Source organism: Candidozyma auris, chromosome 4 (assembly GCF_003013715.1).
Source record: "Candidozyma auris chromosome 4, complete sequence".
NCBI lineage: Eukaryota > Fungi > Ascomycota > Pichiomycetes > Serinales > Metschnikowiaceae > Candidozyma > Candidozyma auris.
The window spans coordinates 761,417-787,826 of record NC_072815.1 but is presented as its reverse complement, the minus strand read 5'-3'; the positions used below and the strand labels follow the sequence as shown (position 1 = coordinate 787,826).

At 42.4% G+C, this 26,410-nt stretch overlaps 15 protein-coding genes and 1 non-coding gene across 16 annotated transcripts; 11 read left to right on the top strand and 5 right to left on the bottom strand. All coding sequences in view use genetic code 12, as the record gives it.

The window, feature by feature from the left end:
* Positions 1–96: 96 nt before the first annotated feature.
* CJI96_0004044 (uncharacterized protein) lies at positions 97–906 on the top strand (the record flags this gene model as incomplete). Its single annotated transcript, XM_029037277.2, has 1 exon — positions 97–906. The coding sequence occupies one exon, from the start codon at positions 97–99 to the stop codon at positions 904–906; it is 810 nt and encodes a 269-aa protein (XP_028888333.2).
* A 28-nt stretch (positions 907–934) lies between these two features.
* On the top strand, positions 935–1,591 carry CJI96_0004043 (uncharacterized protein; the record flags this gene model as incomplete). Its single annotated transcript, XM_054702158.1, has 1 exon — positions 935–1,591. The coding sequence occupies one exon, from the start codon at positions 935–937 to the stop codon at positions 1,589–1,591; it is 657 nt and encodes a 218-aa protein (XP_054558133.1).
* Positions 1,592–2,448: 857 nt separating this feature from the next.
* Positions 2,449–3,570, top strand: OGG1 (8-oxoguanine glycosylase OGG1; the record flags this gene model as incomplete). Its single annotated transcript, XM_029037276.2, has 1 exon — positions 2,449–3,570. One exon carries the CDS (start codon positions 2,449–2,451, stop codon positions 3,568–3,570), a length of 1,122 nt encoding a protein of 373 aa, XP_028888332.1.
* Positions 3,571–3,601: 31 nt separating this feature from the next.
* TOS4 (Tos4p) lies at positions 3,602–5,134 on the bottom strand (the record flags this gene model as incomplete). Its single annotated transcript, XM_029037275.2, has 1 exon — positions 3,602–5,134. The coding sequence occupies one exon, from the start codon at positions 5,132–5,134 to the stop codon at positions 3,602–3,604; it is 1,533 nt and encodes a 510-aa protein (XP_028888331.2).
* Positions 5,135–6,054: 920 nt separating this feature from the next.
* On the top strand, positions 6,055–6,125 carry CJI96_0004040. The gene has a single exon. It is a non-coding gene; the product is annotated as a tRNA-Gly (tRNA).
* A 352-nt stretch (positions 6,126–6,477) lies between these two features.
* On the top strand, positions 6,478–7,019 carry RPL37B (60S ribosomal protein eL37; the record flags this gene model as incomplete). Its single annotated transcript, XM_029037274.1, has 2 exons — positions 6,478–6,484; positions 6,769–7,019. 2 exons carry the CDS (start codon positions 6,478–6,480, stop codon positions 7,017–7,019), a joined length of 258 nt encoding a protein of 85 aa, XP_028888330.1.
* Positions 7,020–7,068: 49 nt separating this feature from the next.
* CJI96_0004038 (uncharacterized protein) lies at positions 7,069–9,168 on the bottom strand (the record flags this gene model as incomplete). Its single annotated transcript, XM_029037273.2, has 1 exon — positions 7,069–9,168. The coding sequence occupies one exon, from the start codon at positions 9,166–9,168 to the stop codon at positions 7,069–7,071; it is 2,100 nt and encodes a 699-aa protein (XP_028888329.1).
* Positions 9,169–9,543: 375 nt separating this feature from the next.
* On the top strand, positions 9,544–10,326 carry NEP1 (18S rRNA pseudouridine methyltransferase; the record flags this gene model as incomplete). Its single annotated transcript, XM_029037272.2, has 1 exon — positions 9,544–10,326. The coding sequence occupies one exon, from the start codon at positions 9,544–9,546 to the stop codon at positions 10,324–10,326; it is 783 nt and encodes a 260-aa protein (XP_028888328.1).
* Positions 10,327–10,655: 329 nt separating this feature from the next.
* On the top strand, positions 10,656–11,825 carry CJI96_0004036 (TFIIH complex kinase subunit CCL1; the record flags this gene model as incomplete). Its single annotated transcript, XM_029037271.2, has 1 exon — positions 10,656–11,825. The coding sequence occupies one exon, from the start codon at positions 10,656–10,658 to the stop codon at positions 11,823–11,825; it is 1,170 nt and encodes a 389-aa protein (XP_028888327.2).
* Positions 11,826–11,971: 146 nt separating this feature from the next.
* GIN4 (protein kinase GIN4) lies at positions 11,972–15,847 on the bottom strand (the record flags this gene model as incomplete). Its single annotated transcript, XM_029037270.2, has 1 exon — positions 11,972–15,847. The coding sequence occupies one exon, from the start codon at positions 15,845–15,847 to the stop codon at positions 11,972–11,974; it is 3,876 nt and encodes a 1,291-aa protein (XP_028888326.2).
* A 1,681-nt stretch (positions 15,848–17,528) lies between these two features.
* On the top strand, positions 17,529–18,530 carry RER2 (ditrans,polycis-polyprenyl diphosphate synthase; the record flags this gene model as incomplete). Its single annotated transcript, XM_029037269.1, has 1 exon — positions 17,529–18,530. The coding sequence occupies one exon, from the start codon at positions 17,529–17,531 to the stop codon at positions 18,528–18,530; it is 1,002 nt and encodes a 333-aa protein (XP_028888325.1).
* Positions 18,531–18,864: 334 nt separating this feature from the next.
* HIS1 (ATP phosphoribosyltransferase) lies at positions 18,865–19,826 on the top strand (the record flags this gene model as incomplete). Its single annotated transcript, XM_029037268.2, has 2 exons — positions 18,865–18,916; positions 18,964–19,826. The coding sequence occupies 2 exons, from the start codon at positions 18,865–18,867 to the stop codon at positions 19,824–19,826; spliced, it is 915 nt and encodes a 304-aa protein (XP_028888324.1).
* A 150-nt stretch (positions 19,827–19,976) lies between these two features.
* Positions 19,977–21,368, top strand: RPN5 (proteasome regulatory particle lid subunit RPN5; the record flags this gene model as incomplete). The annotated part of the gene is made up of 1 exon (XM_029037267.2): positions 19,977–21,368. One exon carries the CDS (start codon positions 19,977–19,979, stop codon positions 21,366–21,368), a length of 1,392 nt encoding a protein of 463 aa, XP_028888323.2.
* A 49-nt stretch (positions 21,369–21,417) lies between these two features.
* On the bottom strand, positions 21,418–22,776 carry PGA4 (1,3-beta-glucanosyltransferase; the record flags this gene model as incomplete). Its single annotated transcript, XM_029037266.2, has 1 exon — positions 21,418–22,776. The coding sequence occupies one exon, from the start codon at positions 22,774–22,776 to the stop codon at positions 21,418–21,420; it is 1,359 nt and encodes a 452-aa protein (XP_028888322.1).
* A 1,391-nt stretch (positions 22,777–24,167) lies between these two features.
* Positions 24,168–25,496, top strand: APM1 (Apm1p; the record flags this gene model as incomplete). The annotated part of the gene is made up of 1 exon (XM_029037265.2): positions 24,168–25,496. The coding sequence occupies one exon, from the start codon at positions 24,168–24,170 to the stop codon at positions 25,494–25,496; it is 1,329 nt and encodes a 442-aa protein (XP_028888321.2).
* Positions 25,497–25,525: 29 nt separating this feature from the next.
* Positions 25,526–26,185, bottom strand: CJI96_0004029 (uncharacterized protein; the record flags this gene model as incomplete). The annotated part of the gene is made up of 1 exon (XM_029037264.2): positions 25,526–26,185. One exon carries the CDS (start codon positions 26,183–26,185, stop codon positions 25,526–25,528), a length of 660 nt encoding a protein of 219 aa, XP_028888320.2.
* Between the last annotated feature and the right edge of the window lie 225 nt (positions 26,186–26,410).

The following is a 26,410-nucleotide window of genomic DNA, read 5'->3' as shown; positions in this document are numbered from 1 at the left end:
TCCGAAATTGAAGATGAAAATAGGAAACTCGTAGATTGTACACTTGCTCAAAAATGTTACACTTTATTCTGTTTCTGATAACATTAAGTCTTTATAATGACGACCGAGAATCGAAGTTCCGAGACCATTGGTACAAAGGATAAAGGGGTGCTTAAGTCGATACGAAGGTTATCTAGGGTGATGTCTAGGAGAAGCCATTCGGGTGAGACGAGAAAATCCAATAAAAAAAAAGAGGATACGGATGAAGAAGTTGTCACGCATGAGAATCCAATCGTCTTGTTCGAGGTGGAAGACACATTTCTGAAAAGTCAAAGGATCGAGAAAGGACACGAGAGAAAGGCTTCTATGTCAGCTCAGCTTTCTGATGAGAATGGAAAGGAATTATTTGAACCCAGTTCCATATTCTCAAGCAAGACATCCCCAGCAACCTTTGCGGGTCAGAGAACCCAAGATGAGATTTTTGACTACAGCAAGAGGCAAACTGGTAGGAGACCATTATTGCAGTCGATGAATTCAAGAACAGAACGCCATGAGCCCATGCTTATACCTGGACCACAACATGAACAGCAGGCTACATCACAATCGACGACGAAACCAGAGTGGGTCTCAACAGTCAGGAACAAAGATGATGCAGTGCTGGCCAAGACGAGAGACCAAGACAAATCACAATTGAGACATGAAATTGTTTCTCGACGCCATGAAAGGTTTAGGTCTTCAACCGGGTCCCAAATTGAGAAAGCTGCGAGCCCCAACCTTTCAATAGTAAGCGCCAAAGAGCCACCTGAAAAGACGTTGGAGAGTGCAGAGGCAGATGGCGAAACGGGTTCCAAAGAAGTATCCGAAGCCAGTGAGCGGCCACAGTCTTTATTCCATTCTAAATCTCAAAGAATTGTTGCACGCAATTAGAACGCTCACATGTATTGGCGATACCGAAATGTTTTGGAAGGCTGAGGTTGGGACAGTTCAAACTTTGCAAAAGCCGGTTGAGGAGGAGATTGACCGTTTGAACATCATATCGAAGTTTTCCCCTAGAGCCTTTGATAGTGATCAGAGAGTCGCCACTGTCTTAGAACAATTTAAAAAGTTGTTTTATAATCTTACGGTAGAGGTAAACGGCAACTTGATTACAAAATTCAGAACATTTGCTGAGGAAATCAGTAAGCTTCGCAAGACGTTGAGCACGGTATCTCGTGTGTACCAACATCGATCGCAACTAAGTGAGAAGGAATTTTCTGATTTAAGTCCGAAATTATACAAGAAGACGGATCAGCTTCTTCAATTTCACAAGGTAATTTCTAACGCTTGGAGAGCTCGATTTAAAGAACTCGCACATAACTACAATAGCAGTAAGAGGTTCCATCGTAAGGCTATGAATGCCTACATTAACTTTTACAACTGGCACTGTGCGTTCAACCTTCAGCCTGAAGAAATTGAACTGTTTCACAAGAAACAAGGGGCTTGGTACTTTCAAAAGTCGAGCAGAGCTTTATTCAAGTACGATTACCCGACACTCCTAGAGGATAATCTCGAAGATGCATGTCGTAGTCTTCGCCTGCTACTCGCAATGAGGAAGGAAGTGATGGCCATATAGTCAAATACTTCTCTTGTATCTTTACCTTTCAGCCTCTGGCTTCGATTACCCCGCCAAAGAAATTTTTGTGTTTATGTTCAAATCGACTTCTACCAGCATCTCCAAGCACCTTTAGACTTCAGAGACTCACAGATGTCTACTTTTCGATTTTATCATGACAAAGTCTACTTTAGTGGGATATGTCTGTAGCTTTGAGATTGTACATCTTAACATCTGACTGTCCAATTCCAGGCTCTCGAATATGGTGAATATGGTTTACATGGATGTTAAGCAAATACGATGAAAGAAACGTGGCCCTAAATTCTGCATCAATCTATTGGCAAACCTTATAGACTCAACTTGTATTGCAGTTACACATGTAAAAAGACAGATTCATCGAGACCAAATAAACAAAGTTGACGTTAAAAGAATCTTCCTCGTCGTATAAGCCAAAATAGAAGTACGGAGTGGACATTTAACTTATAGATAGTCCGAGAAATACTATCAACAAGTCTAGTTAATGAAGTTTCTCCAACACAGATAAAGACAACTGATGATCAGAGTGCTTGAAATGTTACTGAGGGTTTTAAAATCGAGCATACCTTGGGTTCAATGTTGAAAGAGATTACCTTCAATTTCAGATATGACGCCAACACAAAAGATGATGAAGTTTTGCAGAATCCAAAGAAAGGCAAAACGCAAATTATAATGAAATGTTTGAAGAATAGGCTGCTAGACTCAACCGCAGCAGTGCTCAAGAACCTTTTATCTGTCGCACTTGACCGTTTGGGCATATCTCTGTAATTACATTTCCTATCGCGTACATGAACTCGATGAGACGCGCTCTGATTCTCACACCCAGTTCTCTTCTTCTTAAAATGACTGCCAACCTTCTTTGGAAACTGATACCCCTTTCCCCTGTCGAATTATCACTCGCTCGTGTTCTACGTTGTGGCCAAACATTTCGCTGGAAAAATGTGGATTCCGTTTGGAGCTTCACCGCTAACGGCCAGATTATCCTCTTGAAGCAAGACTCAAGTCATTTACACTACGCATGCATACTTCCAGACGATCAGTCCCTGTCAAGCGGTATATCAAAAGCATACGAGACAACAAGAGAATTTATTCATGACTATTTCAATCTAAATGTGAAACTTAAGGAACTCTACGCGCAATGGGCAGAGGTCGAGCTCAAGTACAGATCAAAGAGCAGAGCGGTTTCTTTTGCCACTTTTCCTGGAATTAGAATCTTGAGACAGGATCCATGGGAGACGGTAGTGCTGTTTATCTGCTCGTCGAATAACAATGTCAAGAGAATCTCTAAAATGTGTGATGCTTTATGCCAAGAGTTTGGTACTTACATCAATGACTATGATGACCATGCATATTTCACTTTTCCGGAGCCTGCTGCTCTCGCAGGCCCAGACGTGGAACAAAAGCTAAGAGATCTCGGATTTGGTTACAGAGCGAAGTACATCAATCAAACTGCAAAGCTTTTCATGAACCCTGAGATTCCTGAAATCACCATGGAGACGTTGCATGCGCAGAGGCAGAAGAGCTATGAAGATGCCCACGAGTATCTTCTTCAGCTCTCAGGTGTGGGCCCTAAAGTTGCTGATTGCATCTGCCTCATGGCATTGGATAAGCACGATGTAGTGCCAGTTGATACACATGTTTTGCAGATCGCTACTCGAGATTACAAGTACAAAGGGCCGAAGACTATGAACAAGGTTTCGTATCATCAGGTTCGTCTTCATCTACAGAAGTTGTTTGGGAAGTATGCTGGGTGGGCCCAACTGGTCATGTTCGCTGCTGACCTTTCGGATTTGAATAATGGAATCAACCAAAAGGACGGCGTAAGAGTTAAACATGAAGTAAAAATAGAACAAGATCCTTCGACGAAATCGGAGGATGCCAGCGTCAAAGCGGAGACTATAGAGATTTCTACCGAGCTTGCGTCCAGTGGGCCAAAACTCAAAAGAATCAAAGTTGAAGCTTAAATGAAAATAAAATTAGGATGTTTTTGGAAATCTATTTCTTGATGGGAGCAGGTTTCTTCCAATAGTACTGTTTGTGTTTCCTTCTGCAAGCTCTCAAACCACCGTGACCCTTGATGGAGCTTACGAGCTTGGTCCTCTCAGAGTCTTCATCCTTCTCAGGAATGTAGTAGTACTCCTCCTCAAGGGGCTTTCCGGCAGCATCTTTGCCTTCTCTGTAGATGACACCAATGCAATCAATCTGATGAAGCACAGTCCTCAATTGCTCTAGCGTGAGCTCGGAAACCACTGCCAGTATTGTATTCAAAAATGAAGCAGGCGTTGAAGAAAGCCTAGAGAATGCTAGATGATTAATAAGAATGTTGCTGATTTCACGCACGTTTTTTAGACCCTTGATGCATGAATCATCAATGATGAGTTTACCCTCCGCGTCTCTAGCAGGTTCCTTCTTAGATTTTTTTGATCCTACTGGCTCCTCGCTTGTCGCCCTCCGCTTAACGAGAGGACTTTTGGAGACATTGTTGGTTCTATTAGCCATAGGTGTGGTGGCTCTTTTGAAAGGTCGGGCAATATCATGCAAATCATCCTTTTCGCTTTCGCCTATGTTTCTAATTTCAGCATTCTCTTTGTCCTCAGAGGCAATTTTTGGAAGGGAGGTTTTCAGTTTGGATGTCTTAATTGGGGTGGGCTCTTCCGAAGTCACACGGTATGATACTTTCTTTGGTGTACAGGGCTTAAATTTTGATGAATTTAAAGGAGTAGCATCTTCTTTTTTAGTACTCTTATCACCAGCACTATCTTGTTTCTTCGAAGGAACCTCTTCATCGATGTTGTGGTCGCTTTCTGTTGCTTTCATGAGTCTGAAATCTTCCTCGTCGGTAAGGGCCTCTTCATAATCATCAGGATTAAGCAAGACGACTTTACTGTGGATCTGGAAGAGAATGTTGGTAAACCGTGGCATTTCGACCGTCTCCCCCCTACTCACATGAAACTCAGTGTGCTGGTAGTCCAAGTGGATGGTTTTTGAGAGATTTTGCAACTTCAACGGCTTGCTTGCTTCTTGCAATCTATAATAAGACTCCTTCCCTTCAACTTTATGAACCTCGCAAACGCGAGGCAATATCATCCCAACTCCGTTGTAACCTAGGCACGTAATAGCTAAGCTATCATCAGAGTGGTAGACTTTGATGTGAGTTCTGGAAACAGCCTTATCAATAGGCTTAAATGAAAAATCACAAGACTTCAGGCTTCTCCCGATGAAGAATTCAGGTTTTGATGTGAGTAATGGTACTCTTAAAACCAGTGAGTCTGGATTCACAATGTTGAAGCTTTTATTGATTGGTGCCGTTGTCTTAGCAGGCCTGCTAAAAGTAATATTGTTTTCACTATCATCTGCCTGTCTTGCTGGTGACGACGATCTGCCTGCCGTAGAAGATGGGTTGGGAGTTGGGTAGTCGAATCTACCTCTCTGGGGAAACCCTATGGTAGAACCTTTGAGCTTAGAGAAGGGGTCTCTTTGCTCCGTGTCATGTGTGACCGGAGAAGAGGGCGGGAACTGATGGTCCATTTGTTCAGATTGTAGCTGGAAGAGTTTGAAGGAAGTTTTAGTCTTAGTATACTGAAGTTGTTTGGTCACCTATGCAGCAGCGTGTCGTCAAAACAAACAAACGCGATAATTCGTGCTACCAGTTCCCTCGCTACGTGCAGCATGACTGCGAATAGGTTGGTGGAGGGTTAGTGTTAGAGAAAGTAAAGGACGAAGCTAAGGAAAAAAAAAAAAAGCATAAAGCAAAATAGAAAAAAAAAAAAAAAATAGTCTTGCCTTAAATACATCTTCTTCATGTAATGTATTGATTTCATCGTGGTGACATTCACAACTTCAGAGTAACCGCAGTGATATGATTAAGTGGTGGTTGAAACCCTCGCGCAAAATACATGGGCTTAGGGTTCTTCTTCTTCAATAGTTGCAAGTGTAGAATTTACCGGGGACTTTACCTATTTTGAAAAGTTGTTGCTCGGTCATATCTAGTGAAGAGTCTGTCCCCGATATACGTAGTGTTGCCGAGGCGTGAAGTTACATTTTTCTCTACTTTTTGATGAGTTTCTCCTTTATTTCCTAATGTAAACTAGGCACTAGCGGAATCTAGTTGAGAGACGACCCGGCATAGCTCCGATTATCGTGGTCGGGAGGGTAATTTCACTGTAAACGATTCGTCATGGTGTTAACACATATTTGCGTGTGTGTAGAAGCACAGAAGAGTCAAAATTATTAGAGAACAGACGCACTGACGAACCTTTTCTTTTTTATAATTATTCTTTTTTGTGTGTTTTCGCTAGACGTTTGATTAAGCGTGCTCAAGATTCGAATGGTGAGACCTTTTCGAGTGAAATCCTGCATATACTATAAACTCACATTTAGATACTGCATAATGTGAGCCACCACCACATCAGTGTACTAGGCAATCGAACGGCTTACATGCATAGAAAGCGCAAGTGGTTTAGTGGCAAAATCCAACGTTGCCATCGTTGGGCCCCCGGTTCGATTCCGGGCTTGCGCAAAAATTTTTTTTTTTCAATTCCCAGTAAACGCATATATCTGAATTGAAAAAAAGGCAATTTAATACCCGTTCTTTACTTTTCTCTTATTCACCTGTGATCATTTCGACAAGTCCTCCTCACTTAAATATATCGCAAACTTGCCAATCTTAAGTAGCTTGCTAATGGACTAAAGATGGATTTTTGACTATTGAGGGCTTGAGCCCTAAGTCACGTTTACTCATATTTTTTTGCGGTTACTATGCACACCTTCGAGAAAATTTTCCGGCATCCGCCTGGCATCGTCCTAGAGAAAAAAAAAGTCGGCTTTAAGTTAGGTTTCCTTCCTTACATCTATATCAATAATCAGTCAACATGGGTAGTATGTAAATCCTCAACGACGACGAGACTTAATCTATAAGAAAATTGATGCCAAAGTTATATGCTTTTTCAATTCCCAACTTCCTCCTGCTTCGTCGACACCATTGTCTGACCTTCTCGAAACCAAGGATAGTCAAGATGAACATTTCCCAGAATGATCCCTAGACTGCCAAGTGCAAATTCTCAGATCGAATCCTCAAATCCCCAAATCCGTACTGGTATCGTTTTCATCCATCCGTCCAACTAATTGTCTCCGTGTGTGTAATCATATACTAACAAATGCAGAGGGTACTCCATCTATGGGTAAGAGACACAACAAGTCTCACATCATCTGCAACAGATGTGGCCGTCGTTCTTTGCACGCCCAGAAGAAGACCTGTGCTTCTTGTGGCTACCCATCTGCTAAGATGAGATCTTACAACTGGGCTTCCAAGGCCAAGAGAAGAAGAACTACTGGTACCGGTAGAATGGCCTACCTTAAGCACGTCAGCAGAAGATTCAACAACGGCTTCCAGACTTCCGTCAAGACTGCTTAAGCGTAATATACGAGTACATTTGTAACTAATACATCATCAGAAAATATTATTAGGACTCCTCGTAGTTCATGTTGAAGTAAAGATTATCGGCCTCGTCGTGATTGACGCAAAGACTTAAGATTTCTCTCGCGATTTCGATTGTTTCTTGTTCGTAAGGAAACTCGAGTCCGTTTGCAAAGTCACTCTCGAGAGCAGCCATCTCCTCAAGTTTCTTCGGACCATCATCGTAGACATTGAAGTGGGCTACCTGTCGAGCTCTTTGCTCACAATGCTTATTGAAAACCTCTGTGTGAACATGCCCGTGAGTTCTCATATGAGAAAGCAAGTCCGCAGCCTTTTTCGTTAAAGAGCCAGACCCAAAAGCTATGCGCATGAGTACCACGAACAATTCGTAGAGCGTTTCTGGGTAAATAATGGTGTTGATATTATCGATCTCGCCAGCGATGAAGTATAATATCTTGAGAAAAATTCCGATGATTGAGATTCTCATGTGAACGTGCTTTGAGCGGGGCTGGTGGATTATGTGATTCTGCTCCAAGGCAATGATACGAACCATAGACTTCATACTCTCTTTACTGGTGATGGTGTCCATTGTCGTACCAGAAGGAGACATAATAAGAGTTTCAAGAAAAGCGGCTATTCTTAGTCGTAAGCTTAGAATATGATGCTCATGTGCTTCCTTCATCTCGAAAACTTCTTCTTCACATTGGCTCTTTCCTTGTGCTGGGAAGGGTACTGAAATGAACGGCTGACCTATAACAGGCATGGGATCAGTGGGAATCATCTGACATATCATGTCGAAGTCACAATTATTTCCTATGGGTCTATTCAAGCCGTAAAACATTGAGTCCTTCTTGATTTCTACGTCGATTAGAAATACTTTAATCATGGATGACACAAGTTTCCTCTCAACCTGGTAGTCTGCTATCGCAATGCCTTCATCAGTTAGTGAAGAAGAGAGCATCTCGACGAAGTTGAATAATATGTTAGCTTGAGCAGCAGATTTGAATCTTTCCGTATTCTCTGGAAGAAGCTTGAAAATAAGGGAAACGTCCATCATATCTGAATTCCAAAGGGATTTTACGAACTTGACTCCGTGTTGTGTAGCTAGCATTGTTGCATTTTCCATGACATCAAAGATTAATAGAAGAGTGAACTTCTCGAGAACTTCCTGTTGATATGTTCTAGTGTGACTCTCTAAAAGTGGATCTCCAGCCTCGAAAGTCCAGTCCAAAAGGCGCAGAAAATAACTCAGTAGGTGAGCAAGCTTCGAGGTCAAGAGTTTAATGAGCTCTTCATTGACAGCTGTGGTTTTAAAAGTTATGGCTGTGTTCACCATCAGAAGAAGAAAAGGGACAGCAAGAGCTGAGTTCGAAAGCTGGAGAAGTTCCTGGCAAAGCCGTAGTAAATGATCACAGAATGTGAATACCAAACTATCCAACCTGGTATTTTTGAGGCGAAGAATGAACGTCCAAAGATGTGACATTATGGAAGCCTTAGAAGGAATCATAAGATGCTCACTTATAGCAATGGGTGAGTCAAGACAAATTTTGTTTAAAAAATCCAGATTCGTTCTAGGACTCCCCAAAATTGTTGAAGACCAGATGTGCCCACAGAACTGAGACCAATCGTCTTGTATGTAGATGTTGTATCCACTTTGAGCAGCAAGAGCTTCAGGATGAATTTTTTCGTTGACGAAAACTTCCGGGGATTTCAGTGCTACCTCTTTCGCTTTATTCATCTCCTCATACGAGGGCTCAACTTTTCTTCGCTTAGAAGCTGAGAGTGCCCTCACTTCGTTTCCAAGGAACTTCTTCTCATCTTCAAGCCTCTGAACTGACTGCTTAAGAGCATTTATTTGAGACTCACTCAGCGCCTTTGATGAAAGAAGTTCGTTTTGTAGACGCGTTAACTCGCCTGACTTTTGATCTTGAAGCGCTCGTAGCTGGGCTCTCAAGATGGCAATCTCACCGTCAGCCCTAAAAATGCGTTGCTCCAAATCAGACTGAGGTTGATTATGGGCAGTATGATCATTCAAATCGCTCTTGCTCGAGCCATTCGTTGTTGGAACGTCATCTTGAGGCTTTTGAGTGGCTCTCACGAGTTCCATAAGCAAGTGATCGTCATCATCAAAACTATCGTCAGACATTGGGGAACATATGGGATATCAGTGATTTTGATGATTACTCTGTGATTACTTGATGTAACTAAATTCGTTGATCAGAGATATTTGCTGTAGGGTCCTGATATCGATATCCTGCACGATCCTAGGATAGATGGTGGTTGGATACTATTAAGTATTTGATAAAGAATGTGAAATTTTTGAAGTTTGATCAACCGATTTGAGAAAAAAGCTATGAAAAAGGCAGTCTAAGGATGTGGTAATTTATGTTAGGTATCGGCTGCCCGAAATTGGGAACTTGGTATTCTTTACATACTTAGCGCACAATGCATTCATCGCTGATTTTTTTTCAATCTCATCAATCACAATCCACCTGAAAGACCCTGTGCTACAACAAAAACAATGGCAGAGGAGCAAACCCTGAAAACCCTGAGTTCCAACTCCACAAAAAAGGAGCCTTCAAATGGTGCCCCAGCTGCTCCACCAGCTTCGTTCGTTCCCACGAGACCTCAAGTACTCACATCGAAGGATAAAGATACCAAAAGACTAGTGGTAGTCTTATCGCAGGCATGTTTGGAGACACATAAGATTGGCACGGGTGCCTCTGCTGGTGACAAATATGCTCTTTTGAACTGTGATGACCACCAGGGCTTATTGAGGAAGATGGGCCGTGATATTGCCGAAGCCAGACCTGATATCACCCATCAGTGCCTCTTGACTTTGTTGGACTCCCCTATCAATAAGGCAGGCAGACTACAGGTATTTATCCACACTGCGAGAGGGGTATTGATAGAAGTGAATCCCAGCGTAAGAATCCCAAGAACTTTTAAGAGATTCTCTGGTTTGATGGTGCAGCTTTTGCATAAACTCAGCATTCGCCTGGTAAATTCCGAGGAAAAATTGCTCAAAGTGATCAAGAATCCTATCACGGATCATCTTCCAACAAAGTGCCGTAAGATCACATTAAGTTTCGATGCAGAAATCAGAAGAGTGCAAGACTACGTGGAAACTTTAGATGAAGATGAAAGCATATGCGTTTTTGTGGGTGCCATGGCTAGAGGTCAGGATAACTTTGCTGACGAATACGTCGATGAGAAGATTGGGCTTTCCAATTATCCTTTATCGGCTTCTGTGGCTTGCTCTAAGTTCTGTCACGGATGCGAGGACGTGTGGGGTATCATGTAAAATAAAGGAGGAATCTAGAGACGGTATCAGTGAGAAACTAATATAGGTATACATGTGTATAGTGTCATAAACGAATGCATTAGAGACATTCGGAGATAGTTTCATGCGCGTAGGACAGGCTTCAGCATAGTACTCTGGATTCTTCAAGAAAGATATGAGGAATTCTTTGAAATATACACGAAGAATCATTTGATCGTGGGTGTGCAACGTTTTCGAGTAGCTTGCCTTGATCCAGTTTAAGACTGAACCTCTGAGTGAGGCAGCATGAAGGAAGCGCATATGCAGATAACAGGTCCAACTTGGAAGACGCTTGCAATTCATACGGCTTCATGACAGAGAGTGAAACTGATGGATCCTCAGCAGAGCTGACAGTGCCAAAACAAAAGACGACGGTTTCTATTGATGATTTGTACAGGCGATCTTCTCAATATCAACTATGGTCTTTCACAAGTGATGAACTCGACCACGTCAAGAAATCAACATATGAAAATGGACGAATGGCAGCTATAGAACGATTTGAAGAAACTAAGGAGAAGATGAGCTTAGAGAAAGGCGAAGTATTCGCTCAGCATGCGGATAAACTCACATCTGACAAGGTGCTAGATCTAATAACGTTCGACGAACAGCAAAAATACCTTCAATTCTTCGCCCAGCAGATTTTGCAAACATGTGCCCATTTTCGGATGCCCACTCAAGTTAAGGCTACAGCTGTTGCTTTTTTTCAGAGGTTTTACCTTCATAATTCACCCATGACGTATCATCCCAAGAACATCGTGTTCACTTGCGTCTTCTTGGCAGCAAAGCTGGAAAACTACTTCATATCTATAGATTCTTTTTGCAGCCTTCTTCCGAAAACAGAGAAGCTGGACATTTTGAATCTAGAATTTGACGTCTTACAATCGCTTAGATTTACCCTTCTAGTTCATCACCCATTCAGACCGCTCTACGGTTTCTTCCTTGACCTTCAACAAGTTCTAATGCATCCTACACCAGTCATGTATGATGTCAACATAGACACTATTGGAACTCTCTATGATGAAGCGAAAAAGTGGCTTAATGATTATGCTCTTCTCAGCGATGTTGCGTTCCTTTTCACACCTCCTCAGATTGCACTAGCTGCGTTGTACGACTGCAACAAAAGAGTGACTAATAGATATCTCAAGATCAAGTTCTCGAAAAGTAATGATGGGACACATTTAGAGAGTATTACTGAAGAAGACCCTGAAGAAACAAGTGAAGGCAAGGGCGAGAATATGGACACTAAGGCTACTGATCCTGAGAATAAAGTCAGTCAGAAACCACACGGCCAATCTCCTGTAAATCTATATGAAGAATTGGTGAAAACTATTCGAAGATGCATATCTGTTGCGAAAACAAAGATCGAAACTAGTCGTGAAGAGTGTATTGAGATCGATAAGAAATGCGTGTACGTTCTCAACCCAGGCAAGGTTCTCAAGAAGAAATTGAAAGCGTTGTCGAGTGAAACTGTCACAAATTAGGTGCTTGTCACTTCATTTGCATAATAATAAAATTACGTCGCATTCCTTTAGTAATTGTCTCTCTCTATTTTACTATCTACAGCTTCATAAACTCTATCTTAATATATATAATTACAATTTATTTCCAACATCAGTAATGTACAATTTCAGGCCTCCAAAACGCCTTCTTTTTCCAAGACTTTTTGGATCTCTTTAAATAATGTCGTGGATGTAGCACTTGAACCTTTCACTTTTGCACAAATCAACTCTGACTTTTGATTCAATGCTCTTGAGTTTATCTTGATTCTAAATTTACAGCTCTTCAAATTGAAAGAGTTGTTTCCAGAAATCGCACCAGTAATGTTGTATCCCACGCTGTCTTTCTTCAAATTTTTAAGCCCAAAATTTGACCAGGAATTGAGAAGAGCGTACAACGCAGTTATCATCTCATGTCTGGGTAGTATTGTGCGGTATCTCTTGATGTCATCAGCAGATGGAGCAGTCTGGGACGAGGAGAACCATCTTGAAAACAAACCGCCTTTCTTCTCTTCGACAGAGTTTGCCCTAGAGTCAGCTGGTGATGGAAGCTGTTGAGCATTGCTGTCTTCCAATGATTTTTTGGTTCCCCAGGAAAGCTTTCTGAAAATTGATCTGTTGCGTTTCTGTGGAGGATCTTGCGTGATCTTGGGTGGGGTGTTGGTAGTATCGACCAAAGGTTTGGGGTTTTTTCGAGCTCCATCGAGTGCTTCTTTTTCAGGATGAACCTTTCCGTATGGTTTCAGTCCTCCTTGTCTTGTTTCGGCATCAACCTTCTCCATGTCAGGAATCAACATCGTAGAAACTGGATTCCGTCCAACTCTAGGCCTAGATTTTGCGGAATCATTCTTTTTCTCCTTTGGTAACTTGATATTTTCGAAGACATCTCTCTCGCTATCATCGTTCTGTTTATTGTCACCATCATCAGCAAACGTGTAATCGGCATTCTTCTTGTCATGATCTTTCGTATCCGTCAAAGTTTCATCATCGTCCAATGGACCCTTTTTGGGCTTAGCTGAGTGCCTCTTCGTTGTTGGGTATCTCTTTGGTCCATTTCCAGCATAATATGACGATCTTTTGTTTGCAAGATGCTCATCAAAATCCATAACAGATCCACCTTCAGACATATCATCGTCATCATCATTGGCAAAGCCAGCACGATCCAAGCGATCAGCAAAACTGGTTCTGAGTTGAGGCATACCTCTGTCAATTTTTTCTTCTTCTGCGAGCTCATCCTCTTGAATGTCCTCATTATGGGCATCAAGAATGCTGTTCAAATCATGATAGGATTCTTTGGTAGATCTCATTGTAAGAATAGACAATCTTTTGTTGGATGCTGAGAAATGTGTTGACTTTCTTGTCACTTTAGGTATATGGACACTGCCGATTAAAGTCTTCCTATCTTCAAGTTTCTCGCTGGCAGTTCTCTGGCCTCTCTTTCTTGGAGCGGTCTTGGACCCTTCATTCAATTCGCTTTTCAAATTGTATTGAGAATTGAGTAGCTTTGATTTTCTAATTTCTTTGTTGTAATCTTCACTCAAGTCTGTTTCATCCTTTTCATGATCCAAAAGTTGGATTTCATTGGTATCGTAGTCGAAATTTTTGGAAAGTCGACGAACATCGTCGGCATTTCCAACAGAGACCATCGATTCTCTGTTGACTTTCTTTCTTTGAGCTTTTGCCACCTCGGTATCGGCGACTTCGTCATCGATATCATCTATTTTTTGAGCGGTCCACAATGGATCTAAACGAGACACAGGGCGTCTAGTAAGAATTGGGGTGAGTCTGCGACGAGGGTTAGGTTGTGTAACAGATCTCTTTTTGAGTTTGTCAACGTCCGCTTGTGTCAACTCATTGTGATCTTCTTTTGCGCCCTCCGATATGGAACGTAAATTGCCAATCTGTTTGGACTGTCTCTTTGGTTGCAGGATCTCTCCACCCTCAGGTTTTGCTTCACCATCGTCTTTGCTGTCTTCTGTGACAGTTATAGATAGCTTTTGAGATGATGCTAGCAAGGAGCGTCTTTTCAGGCGTCTTTTTTGCTTTGCAAGTTCTCTTCTAGCTTTGAGTTCCGCGTCGTGCTTCTTGCGTTCAATTTCCATGAGTCTCTCGTACTCCTTCACCCTCTTTTCTTCTTCGTCCTCAAGTTTTTCGTCATCAGCATTGTAATCTTCCTGATTGAAAATTTTATCGCAAAGGGTGGCAAACGTCGCCGAAGTACGTTTAGTTTGCTTATCCATGTACTCCCAATCGGTCTCACTGGACAACTTAGCATATGTTGACAATAGTTTTACTGTGATTGAGTTCCTCTTGAGACCAGAAGTGAGTGATTGCCTCAAAGACTTACGCCTGGACATCCTGTTGTTTTTGGTGAGAACAGAACTTCTCTTGTTTGCGCTGGTCGATGCTCCCGGCGCCAAGGTGGGTGCTGATTCGAGAGCTGCTTGCGCTTCTTTGTATGCCTCTTCCTTGCTTCCTGGTGCCTCATTTCCTTCCGCATAGATAGAATCTTTCGAGGGCAACGTTGGAGAAAGAGATCCCTCGGTGGTATCTTGCGCATTGACAATCTCATTGTAAAGGTTTTTGGGCAAGCTTGCCGTTGTCGATCTAGATACCACGCTCCTCTTTCGTGGTGACTTTGAAGGTGACTGGTTATACGCTCTGTTGTTCTTGCCAGGAGATCTGAATGGAGAATTTTGCACACTTGAGTTTGCAGAATGTCTCCTTGTGTTGATGACAGAGTTCCTATTCGCCCCATAGCGTCTTTGGAATGACACAGGTCTGTTTTTAGCTGTGGTAGCATTAATCTTGCTGCTCTTGCGCTTTGGTGTCCCCCTATTAGATAATGATGATGTTGAACGAGGTAATCTCTTTCCAGGAGAACCATTGACTGATGCAGATGGTGTTGCGAACTCATCCAGATTGTGTCTATATCTAAGAAGCAAAGCATAAAAGGTTTTCTCAGGATTTTGACCCTTTTTAAGGAGGCAATCAATGATTTCTTCCTCTGCTCTGTCATGCCATAAGATGGAAAGATTCAGTAATATCTGTTTATCGATGTTCTTAATCGAGCCCAATGATCTATAAGCAGTTTCGGGATGTGGCAATGACTTAACGCTGATTAAATCTTCGTTCGGGATGGGGTACTTGTTCAACAAGCGGTGATTCAAGACTTCTGGAGTTGTCAATCTCTTCATTGGATCCACCGTGAGCATACGCCAAATCAAATCCTGGGCATCGTCACTCAATTCCTCAGGCATATCAAAGTTACCAGCCTGGACTTTCAATAACAAATTTCTGATATTCTCGTCATCGAAAGGTAAACGTCCAGTGAGCAATGCGAAAAGAATAACACCACAAGACCAGACGTCGGATGCAGCGCCATGGTATTTCAATCCGGAAACAATTTCTGGAGCAGCGTAATGTGGAGAGCCACAGGAAGTTTCAAGTAGCTTACCATTACTTTCGAGGGCAGCCATACCAAAATCTGCTAATTTAACGTTGAGCGAGGCGTCGAGTAGTAAATTTTCTGGTTTCAAATCCCTATGGCAAATTCCCAAGGCGTGGCAGTAGGCTGTGCCCAAGATGATTTGTCTGAAGTATTTAACGGCCTCCTGTTCTTGCAATGGGCCTCTTTCGACCAATAAATCAAATAGCTCGCCTCCCTCAACGTACTCTAAAACCAAATACAAAGCCTTCGATGTTTCCCAAACATCGTAAAGACGCAACACATTTGGGTGAGTGAGCAACTTCATGATGATAATTTCACGCTCAATGCCGTAAGGAAGACCGCCTTTGGTAGGCTTGTCATATTCATCATTCAATGCCGATTTGGAAACAACCTTGACAGCGGCTTTTTGGCCGGTAGTACTGTTTATGCCGAGGAGAACACGTCCTGTGGCACCTCTTCCGAGTGTTTTACCTAGCTTCCATGGTCCTATCATTTGAGGATGGCTATGGGAATTCGAAGCGGTCGAGGAGAGGGAGCCTTGTCTTGAAAGCTGCATTGTAAAACGGGTAGAACGAGTGACTGTTGTGGTTGGGAGTGGGAAAACTTGGTTTGATAAGGAGTAAAGCCTAAATGGCACGGGTATTCCAAAATTAGGGTGAAGAGGAAAAAAATTATACTTCAAAAGAATTGACGATGAAGGTCGAATATGTAGGTTTGGGGCGTCAAAAGTAGGGATTCTCTAATAAATGAGCGAAGGATTTTCTCAATCCGGAAGGCCACTGTTTCAGCGCGACGCGTTGTGGAAAAAAAACCTTCTCCCGCAAGGTCGCACTTCCTGTCTGACGTGGAGGCCCCGAAGGAACCATTGGCTTTGGCGACAGGCACGCTGGTTCTTGGGAGCAGTACTGGGTTGGCCCTCGACACAACTTGGGCGGTCCAGGTGTCAGCATTTTTTAGCGACACACATTTTAACGAATATTATGAGAAGTATTTGGCTAGGACAAAAAGGCGCAGTGCCAGAGTATGAATTCTTTGGCACCAATTAAGGGTAGGGTTACGTAGCCCCTTAAAGAAAAGGCTGGACCTTGAAATTTATCAAGATCGGTGTTGCAAGAGGGATGAAAATCACAAGAGCGGCATTGTTCTGCTGTGATAATCTCAAACCACATTCGATTCCTTCAATAAAAAGTTGTCGACCGATTCGAGAGCAGTGTGAGCAGTGGGCGCATAGTTGTGTTTGCAACCACGTCGAGGGTCTGGACGCTGGCAGCAACGAGATGAAACAGCGTTCGCAAAAAGGTGAACATGATGCGAGCTACTTTTGCGGGAACAGTTGCCTACCAGCTTTTGAAGGTGATCGCTATGACTTTACGTCAATCTAGTAGAGTATTACAAAGACCAAACCCTTGTATGTTGTGAAAGGCGCCTTCTCGACCACCTGCCCATTTTCGCAGCGCCTGGCAACATACTTCCATAGTGGCTGCACGGTTCCTCGCGCTGTGAGAGCCTCTTACAAAATACGAATTGACCATTTCGCCTAAAAAAGGTAAAACATCAGGAACCGGACAGGCATATCACATCAAGGGCAAGGGATGATTGCCATGAGCATTTTCCAATAAGCTTTGAGGCGTTGATCCTCGAAGTGCAAAATGATAGGAGATAAGGGTCAAATGACATTCCTGCCTGTGGATACAGTCGGCCATATGGTGCTTCGCCCGCTGGCTCTGCCCCCTAATCGCATTACAAACGATTTTTGCACATATGAGCATGGTAATATACTAATGATAGAAGATCTTTACATACTCTCGGTTAGCCTCTCGAGAGCACAATTGTATATGTATATTTAGAAAATTTTGGCGCAACTTTCTTTGTTCTCATGCCGCAACAATCTCACCTACATTTGTCCATTCGTAGACATTTCCCCGTGATTTTCGAAAAAATGAAATTCCCAAATGCTAAGAATAAAACCCCCAACAAAATAACGACGCATCGACCTCACTTATCAGAAACCAAGACTTCGTTGCCATATCTAATGATCCTCGTCACAGAAGTTTCGTTGATTTCGGATTTGCAGCTGGTAAATCTTTCGAGAAGCACAATATTGTATACTACAAATTTCTTTTCCACACTGCAGACTATCTCCCTTCGCAACATAAAAGTCACACACACACACACATCATACGTATCATTTTTATACCTACTCACGAAAACTAATATCATCGTGGAATCCCCTGAGCATGTCTGAGTGGATCTCTACTTTTCCTGGTTACACTCTGGCAGTGTCCAGAGTGAAAAAAATTGTGGGAAGCATCATAAGAACTGGCCCTACTCCTCGCCATGTTGGTGTCATCATGGACGGTAACAGAAGGTATGCAAAAAGTCACAAAATCGAGTTGAAAGAAGGACATAATTTGGGGTTCGACTCGATGGCCAACATTCTCGAGTTACTCTATGAGTCAGGTGTTGAGTGTGCCACTGTCTACGCATTTTCAATTGAGAATTTCAAAAGACTGCGCTACGAGGTCGAGTGGTTGATGGACTTAGCCAAATCCAAATTCCAGCAAATAAGTCAACAAGGCGAACTTTGCGAAAAGTATGGTATCAAGATAAAAATCTTGGGCAACGTTGCTCTATTGCCGTCTGATGTACAGGCAATCCTTGCCGAGACAGAAAGGATTACGAAGAACAACACAAGAGCTGTGCTCAATATTTGTTTTCCTTACACTTCTAGAGATGAGATGGCCACGTCTATGAGAAGAATTGTGATGCTATCGGAAAAGGTCCCATCGCTTTTTATCGATGAATCTACCATTGAGGACTACTTGTACACTGCAGACTCACCACCTCTTGATATCTTGGTTCGTACCAGTGGAACTTACAGGCTATCGGACTTCTTGTTGTGGCAGGCAGTGCCCGCTTCTTGTTCGATCATGTTCAGCAACAAGTTGTGGCCAGATTTCACTGCATGGGACATGATCAAGATTCTTCTCACCTGGAGCTTCCACGTGTACTGGTATGGAAATGGTAATGGCATTACTGGTGGGCCAACTTCTAAGCCCATTCATCCTGCAAAGTCTATAGAAAAAGATCTCTCTCCCCTGCCGGGCTTGTCTTCATCGACGACAGCTTATGAGAGGTTTCAGGATAATTCAACTGATAGTGAGAAGGATTCACTAGGCAAATCGGACGTGGAGGATGTTACATCTAATCTGTCCACGACATCAGATGTCGCAAAGTAGCGATACACTAGCATACTACTATACCAAGACACTTTGCATCAACACACAAGAATCTAGCTCGGACTTATATACCCTCACTGAGACAATTACCATGGACTTCTTAGATTACACAATCCTCCTGATGAAGAGGAATTTTCTCTAATCGCATCAACTCTATCAAAGACCTCAAGATAGTGTAAGTTTAATATTCCTGCAGATGTTGGGGTATTTTAGGTTGACTCATTACTACACGCAGCCCTGAAAAATGGTTATCGAGTATCGCTAAATCTGGGCTACTAATTCAAACTTACTTTTTTTTCTTTCTTTTGTTTCTATAGCTCTTTAGATAATCAATATGGACTTGGTAAATCACCTTCCGGACCGCTTGATGTTTGCTGTTCCAAAAAGTATGTGATCAATTAAACAAATGATCTAGCTTTTACTAACACCTTAGAGGGCAGATTATATGAAAAATGCTGCAACTTTCTAGCAGGTGCTGATATTCATTTTAGACGCTCCAACAGATTGGATATAGCGCTCTCTACTAACTTGCCCATCGCTCTCATCTTTTTGCCTGCTGCTGATATCCCAACCTTTGTCGGCGAAGGAAAATGTGACTTGGGAATCACCGGTTTGGATCAGGTTAAAGAAGCAGAAATGTTGAGCTCTGTGGAGCTTCTATTGGACTTACAATTCGGCAAATGCAAGTTACAGGTTCAAGTTCCCGAAAAAGGAGAGTACACTAAGCCTGAGGAATTGGTCGGTAAGAAGATTGTCACCTCATTCACCAACTTGGCTGGTACATTCTTCTCTGACCTTGAAAAGGCACAGGGCGTCCAAGAAAAGAAAACAAACATTAGATATGTCGGAGGTTCAGTAGAGGCCTCATGTGCACTTGGAGTTGGTGATGCAATTGTTGACTTGGTTGAGTCAGGTGAGACAATGAAGGCTGCCGGGTTGAAACCAATCGCTACCATCTTAGAAACTTCAGCTCAATTGATTGTTTCAAAGAAGCCTCGTTTCCCAGACTTGGTGAAAATCATCCATCAAAGATTTGAGGGAATTATGGCCGCTCAGAGGTACGTTTTGTGCACGTACAATGCACCAAGGTCAATCGTTCCAGAAGTCTTGAAAATCACTCCAGGTAGAAGAGCGGCAACTATCTCGGCATTGGAAAACCAAGAAATGCTGGATGAGCCATGGGTTGCAATTTCCTCGATGGTAGAGAAGGCAAGAATAAGTGATGTGATGGACGAATTGAAGAAGTGCGGAGGTACCGACATTCTTGTGTTCGACATCAATAACTGTAGAGTTTAGAGCTAGCGAAAATTATCGACTACACTATCAATTATTCGTTTACATGCCATTTAGATGTATATGCCATTTTGATGCGCGCACGTAATGTGGCAATGGTGCAAGCACAGACTCCCGACATTTCTGAAATAGAGTGTTACTTCATCGATCAAAATGTCTAGAGAAGATCCTATTAAGGCTGAAAAAGATTTTTCTGAAACTCTTGAAGAGCAGATCCCTCTCATTGAGAAGACTTCTGATTACAAACAAGCTATCGAGAAGTACTTGGTGTTGGAAAAGCAAATCCGTCAATCTTCAGATTTGGCTCTGAGTAAGAAGATCTTAAGCAAAATTGTTGATACGCTAGTCCATAATGATGATTGGGACTACTTGGATGAATTAATCACGCCTTTGTCAAAGAAACATGGCCAACTCAAGAGCTCCATTCAACTGATGATTCAAGAGATCATCAAGAGCCTCGAAACGTTAGATAACGACAAGCCTGTGCAATTAGAGAAGAAGATGAAGATTATTGAAACTATTCGTACGGTGACTGATAAGAAGATCTTTGTGGAGGTTGAGAGGGCGGTCGTTTCCAAGATGTTGGCTGAAATATACTTGGAGAAGAAGAATGACTTGGATAAGGCCGCAGATATCTTATGTGACTTGCAGGTCGAGACATACTCGTTGATGCCTTTTGAAGAGAAAATTGAGTACATTCTCGAGCAAATTAGGTTGACATTGCAAAAAAAAGACTTTGCACAAGCAAAGATTTTGAGCAGAAAGATTCTCTTAAAAACGTTGAAAAATTTTGAAAGGGCCGACATATTTAAGGCAACGTACTTGAAGTACTTACTAGAGATCAACAAACATGAGAATGACTACATCATGGTTGTCAACAACTCACTTCTCTTGATAGAGATCCCACTAGTCAAGGAATCTTCAGAATACAAGGACTTGCTTGTGTCCATCATCTACTACATCATTCTATCGCCATTCGATAACCTTCAATCCGATTTGATTCATAAAATCAAGCTCAACACTGCTTTTTCTAAGAATGTGGATTCTAAGGTGTTCAAGCTTTTGGAAATTTTCACAACAAATGAGCTCATTCACTCTGAAAATATCGAAATGGAATATCGTGAAAACTATCTTAATAAGTCACCTGTTTTTGCTGATAACGAGACGAACAACACAAACTTACAGAACAGAATTATTGAGCACAATTTGCGTGTAATCAACATGTACTATCTGTTTATCAAGTTAGATCGGTTGGCTTATTTGTTACAAGTCAGTTCACAAGATGCGGAGGCACATGTCAGTGGTATGGTAAACAAAGGTATGATCACCGCGAAAATCAACCGTCCCCAGGGTATTATCAAGTTCGACAACTTGAAACATGGTACTAGTGCCGGCGCTGCTCAGATTACCAGTAATAGTGAGAACATCAATGATTTGTTGAACAACTGGATATCTGACGTTGACAAGCTATTGGAAGAGGTCGACAGCATTGGTCACTTGATTAACAAGGAGGAAATGATGTATGGTTTTAAGCAAAACCTGTGATATACATAATGAATAGCTCAAATCTAAACAGAATTTATTGACCCTTTACTTACACAATAATAGCGAAAATGAAAGCACCCAAAGAGGCAAATCCTGAAAGTGTGCTCATCTGATTCGCGTCGTTACGTTTGCTGGAAGTGGAGCTTGACTGGGAAGAACTAGACCCCTTGGTAGATGACGAGGAGGCGCGAGAGCTTGGAGTATAAGATCCAGAGGCGCCGCTATAATCGCTGGAGTCATCTACGTCGTTGTTCCCGTCGACACAAGCCCATTGGGTGTTAGCATCGAAACCGTGACCGGTTGGCTCGGCACCGTGGAAATACTTCAAGGCACCTTTTGGGGTGTCAGGAATATCATCGCTAGCTTCCCATTTACTGTCGACAGGAGGACACTCAGCATGTGGCAAATCTGTGTGGTATCCACCATCACCGGATGGCATTGACACAGATGAGAATTCGGCTTTAAGGTAGTCGAAGTCTTCCAACTCTGTTACAGACAGATTGTCACTGCCGATTTTCACCAAACCGTAGTTGTTTTTCTCCTGTGAGTATTCGTAAACAAGACCACCCGAGAACACAGGCGACATCTTGTCGGAAAATATTGTCCCTATCTCGGTAAACTTCCGAGGCGTTACCTTGTTGCAACCAAACTCTGAAAGAAACAAAGGCACGGAGTAGTTACTGTATTCCTTGACCTTTTGGTCGTAGCCCGAAATAGTAAACGAAGAGTCACCACACCAAGAGTAGTCGTTGTACCCAAACATATCAACACGAGCCATTTCGTCATCACCACAGTTGAAGTATTGCGCAGACTGAAGTCTGTTTTCAGCCACGTCAGCCGCAGAGTAGCCAACTGGGATCTCACGAAGGCCGTTGGCTCTCTGGAACGTTTTGATATCACGAACAACTGCCTTCACTTGGCGTGCTGCAGCAGTGGATTCATCATCGTTGATAACCTCATTAGCAGCGAAAAAGCCCAAAGTGTTGTCGTACTGTGACATCAACTTGACAGTAGCAAAAACCTCTTCCAAGTACATGGTGTTGTAGGAGCAGTTAGCACCATCGTCTCTAGCAATAGACGCTTTAGGGATGTTGGTGTCCAAGAGCAAATAAATCCCAGCGTCGGCAAGCGCCTTCATACATTCCTCGTGATCCCCAGTGTTATCGATCGAATACACTCTGATAGTGTTGATTCCAAGCTCCTTGAAGTACTTGATGTCTCTCTTACAGACATCAGGGTCAGAAAGCGGGTCATAAAGGTTGGAAGTTCCACCTGGCTGATAAGCAACACCTTTCATGTAGAATCTTTCATCAGAATCCTTCTTGAAAAAGGCGTTACCCTTCACCACGATAGGCTCGATGTCAGCTGCAAGGACGAGAAGCGGAAGAAGAAAAAAGGACCAAAGCATAGTTCAAACGAAAGACGAAAGGGTAAAAACAAAAAAAGATTTCAATAACTATTGCCTGAGAGACTGCGGTATCGGATGTTGTTATATAAGATATGGGGAAATAAATACAAGCGGATTTTGTGCAGGGTGAGTGTGTTAAGCCATACGCGAAGCCCTGCAAAAGCCGCAAAAATACCCGTCCAAGGCGCCATAAGAAAAGAAGCGGCGGAGCATGGCAAAAACCACAATACCGGGTGCAAGGTTGCTATTTGACAGACGAATCAGTGGTAAAAATTCCGCACTCGGGAGCTAACGCCCAGCTCAAGTATAATTCAGGCTTTGAAATCTCATACAAGGGCTGCTATCTTTCTTTTGTCTCATTTATTATTTTTTTTTTTTTTATTTTTATCTCACTAAGAGAAGTTCCGTGGCCTGGCCGAGAGAAAATTGCGCAAGACTCACACTTGGCCCTCAGAAACCTTGGCCATAGTTTTGCCAAGAGGAAGGCTGTGCTTCAAGGCACGGTGGAAACTCAAGCAAAACAGAATTTGGCTGATTCTGATTCACTGTTCCAAAGTGCGTGCCAATCATAATGCGGTGGGTTTTGGTTAGACTGTTTCTAGCGGGCACATTCACCACTCTCCTTGCCGACAAACAGCTCGGACCGCTCTGCCGCACCCTCATATCGCGAATTCCCTCCCTTAACGAGAACCCGGTATGAAAGACAGATCGAGAATGTGTAGATGGATGTTGTTCATATGGCTGCAACTCGCCGTTCAACTTTTCGTCAGATCAAGCCTTACGTATTTTGAGGCTGGCTTATAAAAGCCTGAACATATCAACAGATTTTTCAATGCAAGAGTGGAGGCTGCTGCTTATCATTGTAGGCTCAGGAGATTTAGCTCCTCGTACGTTGGATGGGTCCAGTTGAACTGGTTTGCAACTGCTTAGGTGCCTTCCCGTTTATTTTCACTTCGTGTCCGGTGCAACCCCAGCGCGTAAACTGTTTCTGCCTGCTTGACGCGCCTATTCTGCTAAAGAAGTTTTGAACTCCAATACGTTTTGAAAGCAAGCTTTATCCCCTTGGCTTGATCCTACCTATTTCTCCTACTGAAAATATGTTGATTCGGTGCTAACGACAAAACCTCGCAATTGGTGCGTCGTAGGAAAGGAGCTCGATGTTAGGTTCAAACTTATTATAAGAAGTGTCTTTGTGAAATAAATCATTGTATATTTTTCTTTATCTTAGAGTATTGGGAGAAGAGACCTTCGCTGTATACTCTAGGATCTTATCATAACGTGGTGGTGCTGTATAAGAGACATACACCTTTAGTAGGGTGCACGGGTGTTTTCTCAAGTTGACATTCCATTGCAACGCTAATTACGATCTGCCAGAATCAGTTGGTAGTGCAATGGCCTCCCAAATCCATTTCCTTGACGCCAAGGGCAAATCTTTGCTATCAAGGGATTACAAAGGTGATATTCCCGCTAATACGATAGAAAATTTTCCTCTCTTGCTATTGGAGCTCCAAAGTGACGATGAAACACTTTACAAACCCTACATCAATAGCAAGGGGATCAACTATGTTTTCATTAACCATAACAACCTATATATCTGTGGTCTCACTCGGAAAAATGAGAATGTGATGGCTATTGTGGTGTTTCTTTCGAGGGTTGTGGAGGTGCTTCAACAATATTTCAAAAGTTTGGAGGAGGAATCCATTCGAGATAACTTCGTCATAACCTACGAGCTTTTGGATGAAATGATGGATTTTGGGGTCCCTCAAACCACTGACACAAAGATCCTAAAGGAGTATATTACCCAAGATTATTATAAGTTGATCAAGAAGACTCCCTCCAGAATTGTCCAACCGCCTAATGCGGTTACCAATGCCATTAGTTGGAGAAAGGATGGCATATTTTACAAGAAGAATGAAGCATTTTTGGACGTTGTGGAATCAATAAACATGTTGATTAATGCGAGCGGGCAAGTGTTGAACAGTGAAATTCTAGGTGAAATCAGAATGAAGTCTAAATTGAGTGGTATGCCTGACCTTCGTCTCGGTCTCAATGACAAGGGTATCTTTTCCTCCAGCATGCATGATGACACTGCGACAGAGTCAGCTTCAAATAACAAGAAAATTGAAATGGAAGATATCAAGTTCCATCAGTGCGTGCGGTTGTCGAAGTTTGAAAATGAAAGAATCATCACATTTATCCCACCTGATGGTGAGTTCACAGTGATGTCGTACCGATTACTGTCTGCTCAGTTCTTGGTAAAACCATTGATTTTGGTAAACTGTAAGTTTGTTGTGCACAAGCATAGTCGCATAGAGATCCTTTGCTCAGTGAAGGCACAGATAAAAAAGAAATCCACTGCAAATAATGTCGAGATTATCATACCGATTCCTGAGGACGCTGATACCCCCAAGTCCACTCCGGAATACGGAAGCATCAAGTGGATACCCGAGAAATCTTGTTTGGTGTGGAAGTTGAAAACGTTCCCCGGAGGTAAACAGTTTCACATGAAGGCAGAGCTTGGACTTCCCGCAGTTGGTGATCCGGAAAGCATTGTTGCGAAGAAACCCATAAAAGTTAACTTTTCCATTCCGTACTTCACAACATCTGGTATTCAAGTGCGTTACTTGCGCATTAATGAGCCTAAACTTCAGTATCAGTCATACCCCTGGGTGAGATATATTACACAATCCGGAGAAGACTACACCATTAGAACTAAATAGCTAAAGAACAAAATAAACGCTTTCACGGTTTACTTCAACATACTCTGGATGAAGTTCAAGACAGATTCTTTTTGTTTCTGTAATTCTTTGTTGTTCACCAAGCGGGCGTTTTCACTTCCAAGAGCAAAAAAAGGCACCCCCAACTGTCTAAGTAACGATTCTGATGTTATAGCTAGCCTTCTTTGCGAGTCAGATACATTGAAATAAAACTCTCGAAGCTTTTCGTTTGGATTCACATCAGTCTTTGTGTCCCCATCCTTTGCATTGGATTTTGTCAGTGAAACCGAGCAATCAGGTTTCCCCATTTCTAGTTCACGAATTAATTGTATTCTCTGTTTCGTAACATCGTCCTGAAACTGCTTATGACTTGACGCCAAAGCTCGTAGTTGAGTAACCACATCCTCTTGACTCAAAAGACGTCTCCTGATAAATTCCTTGGCCTCTTGGATATCTGTAATTTCATCCGGTTTATCGTGTTTGGCAGCATCATCTAGTAACTCGTAGATTTTTCTATTGAGATTATCTCTTTGCTTAATTAGGTGAATCAAAGTCTTATCAGACTTCCTTTTTAGGAGCCTTTTGGAAATTCTAACTTCATTCTGCGGAGTAAGTCGAAAGAACCCTTTAGACTTTGACGTTAGCTGGTACTCTTTTATTTGTTGATGCACATAGAATTTGATGTCTTTCATGATTCCATCTGAGTATAGCATTCAGTGCGAAGAGGAATGAAGAGCCAATGCGCTCATATTACACGTTCTCTAGAGAAAGTATATATACATATATATATATATATAAAAAAAAAAAAAAAAAAAGCAAAGTTTATAGTTTGAATCCAAAGTTGAGAAAATTGCGGTGGGGAGTACGTTCTCGTATTTCTTCCTTCTTATCAGCACAGATGTATTCGTTTCATCAGT